Consider the following 13,230-nt stretch of genomic DNA (forward strand, 5'->3'; position numbering starts at 1 on the left):
ACAGGAGAACCCTCCCGAGGGCTTCTGCAGCTCCCCGTGGGAAACGGAGGCGGGTCGGAGGGAGGACGCACATCCAGCAGTGGTTTTGGGGAGTTTTACCCTCTGCTGCTGCATCCCTGAGGCCTCTGCTTGCAAAGCCTGCCGCTCGGTTGCCATCTCGTGGAGTCTGGGATCTTGCAGTTTCCACTGCCTTTGGCTGGGCACCGCGGCGCACTCCCTTTGTCTCCCGGATTTTATGCCCTTTCCTTTTTACCTTGGAACTTTTTTCACTCTCCCGTGTTTACCCGAGCAGGGAGATGGCTTCTGGCTTTTGGCCCTTGCTCCAGGCAAGGGATTGCTTAGAGCGTTTCATAGCTGGGGCGAGATGCATCACGATCTGATTTAAAGTGCTGGTTTGAAGCATCCCTTGCTCTCTTTTTCCTCCCGTGCGCAGAAACCTCGAGCGCTTCGGCTTCGTTTTCCAGCTCCTTCACCCCGCCTTCCTATACAAGCATTGCCAAAATTGCCGCCTCGGGGCAGAGAGCAATTATAGGTTTGGCAGCACCCTGCAACGGGGGCACCTCATTGCCTTCGGGACAAGGTGCAGGGGTGGGAGCCTAATGCCGTCGTCATCTTGCGTGCTGTCTGACGCTGCTCTGTCCCTCTGCAGGGGAGCCTTGCCTTGGGGACAAGTCCATCTTCTGCCAGATGGAGGTCCTGGCTCGCTACTGCTCCATCCCTGGCTACAACAAGCTCTGCTGCGAATCCTGCGGCAAGAAAGCCTCCTCCACCACCACCGGCTCGCCCCCGGCCACCGGCCCCAGCGCTCCCCCGGGAACCGCCGCTCCCAGCCCCGCTCCGCCGCTCCCCCCCAACCCCACCACCCCTGCACGGGGGGGACCCGGTGGGGACCCCATGCCGGCACCTCGGGTCGGGCCAGTTGCTGGTGGAGGAGGGATGCCCGGCAGCGGTGCTTTCCCCGGGGGGCTGCCAGCCCTGAGGGAGCCGGGCAGGGGCCAGGCAGCCAGGTAACCCGCTCGGGACCACCTCGCCGCGGAGCAGGGGAAGCCTTTCACCGCCCTCCCTTCCTCCCTTTCCTCCTCCTCCTCCCACTCTTTTTCCTCTCCTCTCCGCTTCCAGTGATGGTTTTCATGGGTGGCACTGCCAGGTTTGGAAATGACCTGGCTCACCCAGAAATTCCCGGGAAAACCACTTTTTTTCTCATGATCTCCCCCGCCCTCCCAGCTGTAGCGTGGGGTTTTTTTTTTGACAGCGCCACAGAAAAAAAGGTCAAAAGGAGCAAAAAAAAGCGACAGCGGCTTGGCTGTGGGTAGACGGGCTGCTTCCTCCCAAGGTGCTAAAAAAAGATTGGGGGGGGGGCTTTAATGTTGTTTTTTCCTTCCCCATGCCCCCAAGATGTGCTGGAGAGGAGGGTCCTGGCTCGGCGGTTCAGCCCCAGTGCTCGGAGCTTGGGAGTAGCAATGGGAGGGTGCTGCGAATTTGGGGGGACAAGCAACTGGAGGGAGGTGGTGAGGTGGGGAGGGGGAAATGTCGGGAAATGCTCAAACTGCTGCCCTGGGCTGTCTCTGTTGGGGTAGAGGGTTTGGGAAACATGTCTGGGGGAATGATGGAGCGTGAAAACCAATAGATCAGCTTCTGTCCTGCATTGCAGGATAGGCAGGAGATGTTCCAGGCAACTTTAACGTGAGCAATAAGAACAAGGTCAAAGACCAAAAATACATGTAAAAAATGCCTGTCACCTGGCGGTGACTTTTTAGCCAGTACTGCCCTTGGCCAGCCTTGAGCTGATACTGATGCGCAGCCTCCCCAGGACCACCAGCCTCATCCCTGCACCCTTGTACTCAGTGCCTGTGGGGCATCAACTCCTTTCAGAGGGAAATGGGGATGACTGGGAAGCCCGGAATGGATTTTAGGGGCAGTTACAAAGAAAGGAGAGGAAGATTAATCTCCGTCCTTTTTTGTCACTTGGGAGGGGCTGGGCTGAAAGGGAGATGATTAACGCCGTTAAAAAATATTGTGCCAAGTACTAAACGTATGCACAGCACTTTAGGAGCCAAGGGCTGCGTGCAGCTTGCTTGGTGTCAGGCCAGCTCCGGGCACAGGGTCTGCTGGAGGAGTTAACAGTCCTCAAAACCTCCCCAGAGCCGGGTCAGGCAGCCTGCTGTGTCCCCGAGGGGTATCCCTGAGGGGTGTCCCCGAGGGGGCTGCCGCGGTTTCGGTGCTTAGGGGTGTGCAGCCTCCCAGCTGAGGGCATCCAGCACCTCTAGGTGCAGTGGCAGGGGAAGGTGGGCTTCCCTGGGGGATGAACGCTGGTAGGGAGGAGGTTTTGGGGGACAGAGCGGTGGAGTCCGAGGAAGGCAAGGCTTGGCCGATAGACCAGTTTGGCATCGCAAAGCAGGATCTCTTGGGAGCACGTGCGTGGCGTGGGTGCGTCCGCTGGCCCTGATGGTGCCGCTTCCCTGGCCGTCTGACGAGCAGGACGGGGCATCTCGAGGGGCACTGCTTAGTAAGCTCTTCACGTGTCCAGGGCTTGCTGGCGAGGCACCCCGGGGTGCTCGGCACGTTGGGTTTAGGGCACGCTGCTGTTCGATACTGGTGCTTTCAGTGCTGGGGCAGAGTGCCGCACCAGTAGCACTTGTGTGGCTGCAAGAAACTTGAGGTCGGGGCATCTTGGAGGAGCTCACGTCAGTGTGCGAGCTCCCCTCAACCTTTGCTGGTCCGGCGTGGATTGCAGCAGGGGAGAGGTTGAGGTACACGCTTTAATTGAACCGAATGGAGACCCCTGTGCATTCCTGATGTTTTAAGCATTGGACTCCCTCTGCAGTGCTCCCCTGGAGCTACCCAGCAGTACAGAAGGGGCTGAAGAGATGTTAAGAGGGCAGCTTGTGCACCCTCCTGCCCCCGGATCGCCTTCAAGTCAAGGCTGGACGAGGAGCGTTTATGGAACTACTCTTAAAAGCACCTGAGGCTGGAGGTCCCCTGCCTGCTGGGTGCTGCCCTTTGGCATTAAGTGGGCTTCACGAAAGACGAAACAAAGCCACACGTCTGTCTGAGCCAAGCAACCAGCACACCTCTTGGGAGCGGACAGACGGAGGGATGCCTATGAAACGCTGCGGCGGGGTGCCCAGGTCCGAGGCGTTGCAGGTATTGGTACCCACGGGATTGACGAGACGCTCTGGATGTACCAGGGTGGGATTCATCCCTCGGACTGCTGACACTGCCGCCGTGCCCCTTGCCAGCCTATCCGCCAGTACCGCCCTCCGCAGGAGTGCCAGCATTTATTTATTGTGCCAAAGATAACGCTTCGTTTACTCTTCAAGGAGCATCTTTCCCCTGCGGCGCGGTGCAGGGTGTGCCGCAGCCTTCTCCTGCTGCTGGGACAGCCCTGGGCTGGCTCAGGGCAGGACTGAGCTTGCTTCGCCTTTCCCTGCCCGGAGCAAGTCTTTTCTCCAGCGTTCAGCCCCCTGCCCTGTAGCCTTGGAGGCATTGAATAAAAAAAAAACCTCCCCCCCCCCCCCCCATCAAAAATGGGCTGTAATGTCTCCAGGGCGCAGTAGATGTGCGTGCATGCATGCGTGCTCGCTCCTTCCTCCCAAATTCTCGTCTGCACCCCTCCTTTTCAGTGCTGTCCTGGGTGGGCATTAGTGCTTTATTGCATTAGGAATATTTGCAGTGGTTCCTTGCTATACCTCGGAGGAGAGCGGTGGCTCAGGACTGGCCCAGTCCCCTCGCACCCCGCAGCTGGGGTGCCCGGGGGGGGGCTTCTGCGCTGCAGGTGCTAACCCCCTGCCTCTAGCCAAGAGAGGCGGGCGAGATTTAAAGCAAGGTGTGATAACCCCCCCCCTCCTCTGCCACATGGGGATGCTCTGGGGCGGTGATGCTGCAGGGTTGGGACCCAGCACTGGGTATTTAATTCCAGGCGAGCGCAAGAAGCACCTAGGGCGGGCTGAGGTTGGGCGGCTTCTCGCCGTACAGATGCCACGGTGCGTGGAAAGCTGCGGCGTGGGGATGTAACGCTGCGACAGCCCAGCTCCCAGCAGGGATTTGGCCCTGTCTTCGGGAGGAGGGGGTGCGTCTGGTCCCCCCCCATCCTCCTGAGGCGGGCAGATGCACCAAGTCATTCCTGTGATGTAACCTTGTTCAGTGTTACAATGATGTATAAAGTTTTGTACATATGAGATTCAGAGCTTTTTAACTTTTAATATTTATTAATTTTGTTGGGTTCTCTTTTTTTTTTTTTTTTGAACTCTAACATAATGTAAAAAAAAAAAATAAATCCACATCAAAATCTCTTTCTGTTGATTTATTTGGGGGATGGGTGTGTGAGGGGGGGGAAATACGATTGTGACCTGTGTGTGGTTGTTGAAAGAAATGGATTTCACAGAGTGAGCCACCACCTCTTTATTTTATTTCAACACAGCCACTCCTCTCTGTCAGCCAGAGTTTCGCATAGCTGTTTTGAGATGATTTTTTTTTTTCCTTTTAAATAAGACAAAGACCCAGGGAAACCCACGGATGTCTAAATTACAAGCACCCTGTGATGGCTGTGATATACCATTTCATGACACCCAGCTGCTTGGCTTCGCTCTCGCAAGGCTTTTTTCTAGCTGCGGTCGGCAACAGCTTTCTGGCACAACGTGCTCGTTCCCAGGGTGCAGGATAATGTTGGGATCACTGGACCGGCCATCCCTGCTGCTGCAAAGGGCTGTGGCTGTGGGATGGCTGGTGATGTCCCAGGGATCCTCCTAGGACAAAACCAACCAGGGGTTTTATCATGCTGCAGGTCTGCAGTGACAAGCTCCCCTGGATGCATGGTCCCGGAGGGCACGATGCTGCGTTGTGGGGTCGTGGGGCCGAGTCTGACCCTGCTGCTGCCTGTCTCCGTTTGCTGCTTTTTCGCTTGCCGTGCCACCCCCTCTCGCGTTGCAGTACCCTAAGTCAATTGAACTGATGGTGAAAAGCACATTGCTGACCCCCCGGGACATGGCTTTAGTGCCATACGCCTGCTCCAGCTGTGCCTGCTACTGTTGGCATAGCAGGAGAAAAACCTCTACGTATATACATATAAACACACACAAAAACATACAGCTTAGCCATTGCAAAAATAAAAGATGTGTTACTGGTTCAGGCCAAAAGGAGCCCCTGAGTTTGCACTGACAACTGATATCCACGGTCGGGTAATAAATAGAGCGACGAAACCAGGGCAGGGCTGAAGCTGCAGAGCAAACCGCACCATGGGCAGCGATGCCCAATGTCGGGGTGCGTTTCGGCAGCCCCCCCTTCCCTTGCGCGTGGCGGGGAGGAGCGATGCCCAGCATCAGCTACCGTTGCTGCTGATGGGTGAGGTTTGGGCAAGGGTTTTTTTAGGCAGCCCCTCCTGCACGTCTCGGTGCTGCCTCGGTCGCCCCAGCTTGCAGATGCTCCGCTCCGTCCCCGAAGCAGCACCTCGGTGCTGGGCGAAGGGTGTCCTCCGTGCTCAGTGGGTGCTCGGCGGGTGCGCCGTCTCGCCCCATCGCCGGCGGCCGCAGCTCCTCGTGCTGAGCCGGGGCAGGAACGGGTCTCCAGCTCGGGCCTCGTCCCTCGTGCTGGGGCAGAGCCCGTCCTCCCGCGGCTCAGGGGCACGCGGCGGCCGAGAGGTGCCGGCGGAGGTGCTCGATGAAGTCTGCTTGGGACTGCGGCAGGACGCGGTTAATGACAGACGTGGGGATCCAGCCCTTTGGGAGAGAAAACACCCCCTGGATTTGGTCCCGCTGGGTCAAAGAGAGTTGGGGCGCCCAGCCCCGCGGGGAGGAGGGTGCGTTTGCACGCAGGGGATGCGTACCCCTTGCTGTCCCACCCCGAGTGAACGCGGTGGCACTTGCCTTCAGGTCCATGCTGAGGAGCCAGGTGAAGCGGGTACGGTCGGGGTCCCCCGCCAGCGGCTGTAGGACGATGCAGCTCAGCCGGGACTCGGCCCTGCGGTGGGGCAAGGGAGCAGGCAGTGAGGGTCTGACACGGGGCAGTGGGAAAAACAGGGTAAGGAGATCCCGGAGCAAACGCAACAGGTAGCTCTTGGCGTGCCTCCCTTGCCGTACCCGCTGCAAACGTTCATGGCTGCAGCCGTGGTCTCCCCCCTTGCAGGGACACGATACCCCGTGACGGTCACTTTTTTTTTTGGGGGGGGGGGGGCTTTACCTGATGCACCCTTCCTGCAAGGGCAGCGGCTCGACGTGGGTGGCGGTGCCCACCAGGTAGACGGCCGTCTCCCTCCTCCCGCGGTGCCGCACGCTGACAAAGTCCCGCTGGCCCACCAGGTTGCCCGGACTGGGAGCGGTGACTTCGTGCGTCACCAGCGTGTCCGTCCCGACGCGCTGCAGGACCTACCAGAGCAAGGAGGGCCCCGGGGGATTAAGTCCCCTCTGGGGACATCCCTGCCACCCCCTTACTCCTGCCCCGGGGGACATTAAGGCACCTTGAGGGCAGCAACGTGGGGTAGCAGCAGGAGCAGGACCATCAGCAAAACAGGGGCTTGGGGCCGGCACCTGGTGATAATTAAATCCCCATCCCCTGCAGGCTATTAAGGGGGAAAGTGGGTGATTTTTGCAGCCTTTTTTATCTGGGGTGGGTGACTCCCTGTCTCTATGCTATTCCTTTTTCTGAAGGGACAGGGAAGTGGTAGCAATAAATAAGCAGAGGCTGGGTAGCATCTGAGCCAGCCCAGGTGAGTTAGGGGAGGCTGTCGGAGACTGGCAGCTTGCTTAGGGATATGCTGTGATTTGGGAGCAGAGAAATAAGGCAACTACTCAAAAGAAGCCCAAGACAACACATAAGCTTGCTGGGGGTGCCCCCGCAGCTTGATATATTTGGTTTTGCCTCTTTTTTTTGAGCTGTCTGATTCCCCTGAAGGACGTCTCCTGTGACATTAAAGTCTGAGCAACATCGGAGTCCCCCAGTGCGGAAAAACCTCTGTGAACCGGCACCGTGCAGAAAAGAGAGCTTGGAAACAACACATTTCTCAGTGCCACACCAGTAAAGCGCATCTTCTCTCCCTGGGGTGATATCCTGCTTTTGCAGGAGTGTGGAATTAGCTTTAATCCTTCAGCGATCTTTAAAACCTTGATAAATACGATTTTTTTGGATGCTAGCAACCCCGGTGATGCAAAATCTCGGACCGTCTGCCCACGATGGCATCCCTTGCCACCTGTGGGGCATCCCTCCCCACCTTACCTTCACCTGGCTGAGGGTTGGGTTCCACTGGGGCATTTGCTCGATCCTCTCGAACAGCTCCTGGTGCAGCCGTGCCACTGGCACGGCCAAGACCACCTCTGCCCGAAACACCTTGCCCAGCCCAGGGAGGGCAGCGCTGGACACGGTGGCCCCGGCGTCCTGGGAGAGCAGAGAGCCTGCATCAACCCCAAATACCCCGAGAGGCATCGGCTACACGCTGAAATGCCTTGCTAATAAATCATCCCAGTCCTCTTTTAATCACTGCTTGGTTTACAGGCGAAAGCTGTTATATCTAAATCATGACACCATGATTGCTTTTTTTTTTTAAGCTCCTTTCTAGCTAAATTAAACAATTCAGCAAACAGCTTAATGAACAAACACCGTAAATAACAATAAAGTCGCAATCTGTTGGGTTTTTCTGCCGAAATACTCCTGGCTTTCCCTGGGAACAGAATTATCTGAGTTTCCCCTTCCAAGCCTTTTCCTGCTGTCTATTTACTTTGCGGATTTGCTTGCGAATGTGCTTAAGGAAGGCTTGCTTGGAAACCCTCTTTGCCGTGCATGCTTTTGCACGGCACGTCTCCTGCGCCCGCGGCTTCCCTTCAAGCAGGAGGAATAAGAGAAGCAAATCTCCCCTTCCCGGACTCATTTCTCCTCCCGAGAGCTTTTCTGGCATGAAGCAGCAAAGGCAAGAGGCGGCCGGGTTTTACCAGCATCGTTTCTGCCTGCCAGCTGGTGTGCTGCTGCAGGATGCTCAGCGCTCGCTGCAGGGCTGTTTCTCCCTGGGTGATGTAGGAGAGGTCCGTGCTGGAGAACCGGCTGGGGCTGGCGTCTCCGTCAGACTCTGGGCACGTGGCTGAAGGAACAAGGCAGAGCAACGTGAAAATCCACCCCCCCCCGGCTTCGCCTGCGCACGTGGCTGCAGGTATAGAAGTGCAAACGGAGCTGGAGCAGAGGGTTTTGCTGACCCAAAGTCTCGGCTCTTACACCTTCATTTCCGCCACGCAGCTGGTCCCCTCTTGGGCTGGGGGAATGGCTTGGTGTAGAAAACCTTGCTGTCAGGAGCATCCCTGGCATTCATTCGCTGTGTCTGGGCTGACTGCTTGGAAAGCTTTTTGAATTTGCTTTCCAAATCAATTCCCGGTTACACTGTGGTACAAATTGCACGTTGCTTGGGTATTATTAACATTGCATAGGCAGCCTTTGGACCGAGCCACACTTCGAAAAAAACCCAGATGAATTTGCCAATTTTCAAGTCTTTAGGTAAGCGGTGGAACTAGAGACACAGCAGACATGCAACAAAACACTTTTAAGTGCCTGTAACCTCTGCTAAAAGCTTTGCCTGCCTGTATGGTGAGCCAATGCAATTTGCCTTCCCAGAATCTCAGGGTCTCCCCACTAACCCAGTTTGCCAACAGTACGGGGAATGCTTTTAAGCTATCAGAGAGCTGGAAACCAGCCCAGCAGTGAGAAGACAGTTAACTCTGTCCCTCCAAATATGGTCAAATCATATGGAGAGGGGTGCGTTTTAATACACATCCCTCCATCATGCATTGCAAGGGGGTTGTGAGCAGGGCTAGGAAATGCCCAAGCGCCTGGGCTGAGCTTACCTGTCTCCTTCCCCATCAGCCTCTGAATATAACGAGGAATTTTGGAATGCAGGCGACGGGAGCCTCTTACCACCAGCCCTCTCACGTCCTTCTGTACTGCCGCAACGGCTGTTATCTTCAAGCCTGGGGGAGAGACGTGCAGGCTTTGGTGAGCACAGAGCGTGCAAGGAAGATGCCGTGGTGCTCCGCATCCCTGCTAGAAGTTCATTTGCAGCTGAGACCGAGACTACCCTATGCATGATACAACGCTGGAGGAAAATAGGCGCATAGATGCGACGTTTCCAAGGGAGCACCTCCCAAGGGGATGCCCATCAGATGCAGACTTAGCATCTCCTTTAGGACCCTCTTTTCTGCCTGTTCTTCCCAGGGTTGGGGGCTGCGGAGGGGGAAGGTGAGCGGTGCTTACCGGGCAGGCGGCGGAGGTGGTCGTGGGCGATGCCGCAGCACAGCTTGACGGTGGCCCGCAGCATGGCGTGGGAGCGGGGCTGCCTCCGGGAGCACGCCGCATCCCGGAGCGTCTTTATAGCCGGCCTGAAGGCCGGCACCTGATGATAGGACCACGGTGCCAGATAGCAGCTGGGAATAAGGAGTACTCAAGGACAAGGCAAGCGAGAGGAGGGGCCGGAGGGAAAGGCCATGATTCCCTTTGAATGAGCAGTCCCTGCCTTTCCTCCTGCCCTGGGCAGGCGGCTGTGAATGAATGTGTCCCCGGGACACGGCTGAGATGGGGGGCGTTAGTGGTCCCCAGTGCCACTCGATCGAGGACTGTGGTGGCAAACAAGCTGGCAAAGGCAACCAAGGCACTTGGATGGGGTGGGAATTGAGAGCAACATGGCTTTGCTCTCCGGGAGCGTGGAAGCTGCTGTTAAAGCCGTGGTTGCAGAAAATGGTGCTTCTTCCTATGGAAACTCCATAGAAATTATGGTGGTAATTGCTGCTGTTGTAACTCCTCAAGTAACTCCTTATTTTCCTCTTTTCTACTTTACTCCCTCCTAATTGTCCCCTGCAGACCTCTGTTGCTCAGGGTGATGGTGGGATCACTACATCTTTTGGCATGAAGTTATTCAGTCCTTCCCCTTGTGTTTTTAATTGCCCCTGTTAAAAGGTTAAACATAAAACCTACTAGGTCACTCGCTAACATACAGCCACATTGTATTCCTCTGGCCCTTTGCAATACCTGCTTTTTCAAGTGCTTTGAAAACCCTGCTTGATTTTTACCATGGAAAGGCTCTTCCACCTGTATGTGCCTAAGGGGCTGGATGCTTTTGTTTCACTTAGCAACACTGTGGCCCACTTTACCTTCAGTATCTGAGACTGCAACAGCCAAAATACTTGGGCAAGGAGGCCAGGAGGGCTTTTTGGCTTCAAAAAGGGTAGGAGAGACTTCAAGGCTTGCAATCTGGTGTGGTTGTGGCAAGCAGATCTCTTGCTGGGAGGGGAACAGTCCTTCCGTGGCGCCCGTGCAAGCGCTGCAGGCAGCTGCCTGTGGACCCCTGTTCCCTGGCAGCTCTGGGGCTGTCACAGCCATGATGGAGACAGTCTGGTGAATCTATACAGTATCGCACGTTGATTTAATACGTGTCTTATTAGGAGCGGAGTAGCAAGAGAGATGCCTGTGGATGGCTTTTGGGCATGGCAGAATAACTGCGGCGGAGGGTAATTGAGTAAGTGGGAAAACCAGCAGTAGGAAACGACTGTTTTCAGCCAAAACTGATGGAGTTAATTATGGTTTTTTGCTCTTTCTGACTCATAGTGCTGGGTCCCTCCTGGTGAGTGCTCATGCCAAGAAGCAACCGCTCACCGATGGGGTGACCCTTGCAGTCTGCCCGGCATCCCGGCAGCTGAGGAAGGCAGCAGCCCCTGCCCGTGCGGGGAGATGGGCCAGAGCAGGGGCTTGTCCCTGTGTCACCCTTCACTGCCTTGTCCCACACAAGAGCTGGGGGCTCCGGCTGTCCCTCCAAACGTCTGCGCTGCTAGTATCTTGTTCCCGATAGCAAGCATCGCATCCCTTCGATACTCCCACTATTGACAGGGATGGAGCGGGTGGAACAGTTTCCTAGGAAAACTTCAGATTTTTTCCCATGGGTTTTGACCCTGCTGTGCCAGAGAGATTTATCCCAGCCCTGGGGACTTGTTGGCTCAGCTCAGCCAGTTCCCAGGCTCCTTGCCTGATTCACCAGCCCTGGCCCTGAGCTTTGCCCCCTGGCTTTTCCTGCAGGGCTAACCTCATGGCACAGCCGCTGTGGCTTGCACAGCTGTGTCCCGTTGCACCTTCACAGCTTTCTCCCTCCATTCCTGATTGCTGGGCAGGTTATAACAGCAACCCCCTGCCAGCTGCTGCTTTTTGGATGCTCCGCTTTTGCGGTCTGCTCCAGGGTGACTTCATATGTGGTGGTACCCAGATAAGTGCTTGTGTCCATGTCCCGTGCCTGCAGGAAAGCCTTGCAGATATGCCTGTGTGATGTGCGTGGCCCAAAGCAGCTGCAAGCTTTGCAGCAGGGGCTTGGGAGGTGCGCTGTAGCCCAACTGTAGCTCTGTGGGAGATTTGCTATTGCCAGAGCTCTCTGTTCAGCGTTGGGATTTACACTGCTGCTTTGGTGAGTTGCAAACCACTTTTTCTGGATTTTTTCATGGGGTCTGGGGAGTCACTGGGACCCAGCAGTTAGGAATGACAATACTTTTTCGGCAAGCTGCCTAGGGAGGACAGAGCAGCGGCTGATAAGAGATCTGCCCCAGCGCTTTAAACCTGCACCTCCGTTAGCTCCCAGAGCAAGCCGGTCCCTGCTGATGGTCTATCCTCTCACACACATTCCCCTCACTTTTGTGCACACTTTCTCGTGTTAGTTTTGTCTCTGCATAAAGCTGTAATAGACAGGCAGATAATGTTTTATCTCCCCATTGGGTGAGCGGTGTCCATATGCTCTCCTGAGGCCTGTACGGGATGTCCTGGGAATGAAGTGACTTACAGGGGAAAAGAAAATATCAAAAATTGCCTGTGATGGCAAGCCCAGAGGCCAGGACAGGATGGCATTGCCAAACGAGACCCCAGCTCAGAGCAGTGAGGGGCTGCCATGGGTCAGCCCTGGTCCACAGCCTGCTGATGCAAAGGTCCCACGACCTTGGGTGCTGGTTGCAGGACACCCGTGGGTGCAGGGTGCCGTGGCCCCAGCTCCTGCGTGACTGCAGCGGAGCAGTTTTGGCCTGACATCTCCACCAACTTTGGCTGCAGCCGCTGGAGGTCACTGCTGATCTGCAGCTCCACACGCAAAGCCACTTTTGGAGAGGCGGGTAGGAGCCCTGCTCCCAGGTGTTGGCTCTGGGCTGCTTTGCCTCTAACCCCCTACAAATTCCCTGGGAGCTGGGTGGTTGCTGGCACGTAGGACCTCCACTAGAAATAAGATTTGGCACCCCCAACCCTCCCCGATTATCCCTGTGCCCTGCTCCTGGATGCAAGGACCCTTTGGGGACCCACCATTTCCAATTGCCCGGTTCAGTGTAGGACCTCCTGGGAGGGATGCTGGCTCGGGGAGCATCCTACAGCTCCTGAGCAAACAGCACTGCCAAATGTGAAATGCAACGCCTGTAACCCGCACTTCGGGAGGCAAAGGTAGAATTTCAGCAGCTAATTCTTCCCTTGTTGTTCTCGTCAGATAGTCTGTAATGAAGTTCGCTAGTAGGAATAATGTCCATTTTAAGGAGGATGCTCTTATTCGTTTCACCTCTTCTTGGTCTGGCCAGGCCCCTTTCTGCCCCCTTTGACCGAGGTGGCTCGGTGTCCCGGTGTCCCGTGTGGTGCTACACCCCAGCTCTGTGGGTGCGATAGAGTCAGCATTGGGCGTTTGGGGCTGAAAAGTCCCTTCTAGGAGGGTTTTGGAGCCATTGCCAAAGAAATGGGTGGAACCACATTTCCAGTTCCAATCCCAGCTATAGCACCTGGCCCCTCTGGCAGGACAAGTATTGTCCTTCAGGACTAGAAGTTCAACCAATTTAGGGTAACGCTGTTGCTCAGCACTTAAGTAAAACCTGAACTAAAATCTTTTGGGGTTTCTACACCCCCTGAACACTGATGTTTCCTTGTCTACAGGTAGTGAGCAAACTTCACTTATTTGTTTAGGGCAAAACTGATCCGCTATCTGCTATAAGAGCTCACCCATCAGGAATATTATCCTCTCCCCACCCCAAGGGGTGAGGGTAGAATTTTCTGATTTAGCCTGTGCAATGCAAACCTCAGCTGAATGACAAATCTGACTCTCTAAAGGATATTTAGAGAAGGAGAAGGGGGAAAGAGAGCAATGGAAAAGGTCCTAAACAGCAGGTGGGTGCCTCCTGGCTTTGGCTGAGGAGCAAACACTGAGGCTGAGAGGTTTTGGGTCCAAACAGTCCTTCCCAAACACCTGGTAGACCAGCATGGTTT

General features: G+C 55.7%; 2 protein-coding genes across 6 annotated transcripts in view; one reads left to right on the forward strand and one right to left on the reverse strand.

Moving 5' to 3' along the window:
• The window catches only part of ADAMTS14 (ADAM metallopeptidase with thrombospondin type 1 motif 14), a 39,109-nt gene extending 34,770 nt beyond the window's left edge, over nt 1-4,339 (forward strand). For 3 of the 5 annotated variants that reach the window (XM_030031057.1, XM_030031058.1, XM_030031059.1), the window contains exon 22: nt 650-4,338. In XM_030031057.1, the coding sequence (XP_029886917.1) occupies nt 650-1,011 (362 nt within the window). In that variant the 3' untranslated portion in view covers nt 1,012-4,338. Of the gene's footprint in view, nt 1-649 lie in introns of all 5 variants that reach the window. The other 2 variants (XM_030031061.1, XM_030031060.1) reach the window with 2 other exon arrangements.
• Nucleotides 4,340-5,612: 1,273 nt separating this feature from the next.
• On the reverse strand, nt 5,613-9,286 carry LOC115347934 (steroidogenic acute regulatory protein, mitochondrial-like). Its single transcript, XM_030029657.1, has 7 exons — nt 9,223-9,286; nt 8,817-8,939; nt 7,917-8,062; nt 7,207-7,365; nt 6,175-6,359; nt 5,862-5,955; nt 5,613-5,714 (listed from the first exon to the last, which is right to left on the reverse strand). The coding sequence occupies exons 1-7, from the start codon at nt 9,284-9,286 to the stop codon at nt 5,613-5,615; spliced, it is 873 nt and encodes a 290-aa protein (XP_029885517.1).
• Between the last annotated feature and the right edge of the window lie 3,944 nt (nt 9,287-13,230).

The sequence above is a fragment of the Aquila chrysaetos genome, chromosome 11 (assembly GCF_900496995.4).
Source record: "Aquila chrysaetos chrysaetos chromosome 11, bAquChr1.4, whole genome shotgun sequence".
Lineage (NCBI taxonomy): Eukaryota > Metazoa > Chordata > Aves > Accipitriformes > Accipitridae > Aquila > Aquila chrysaetos.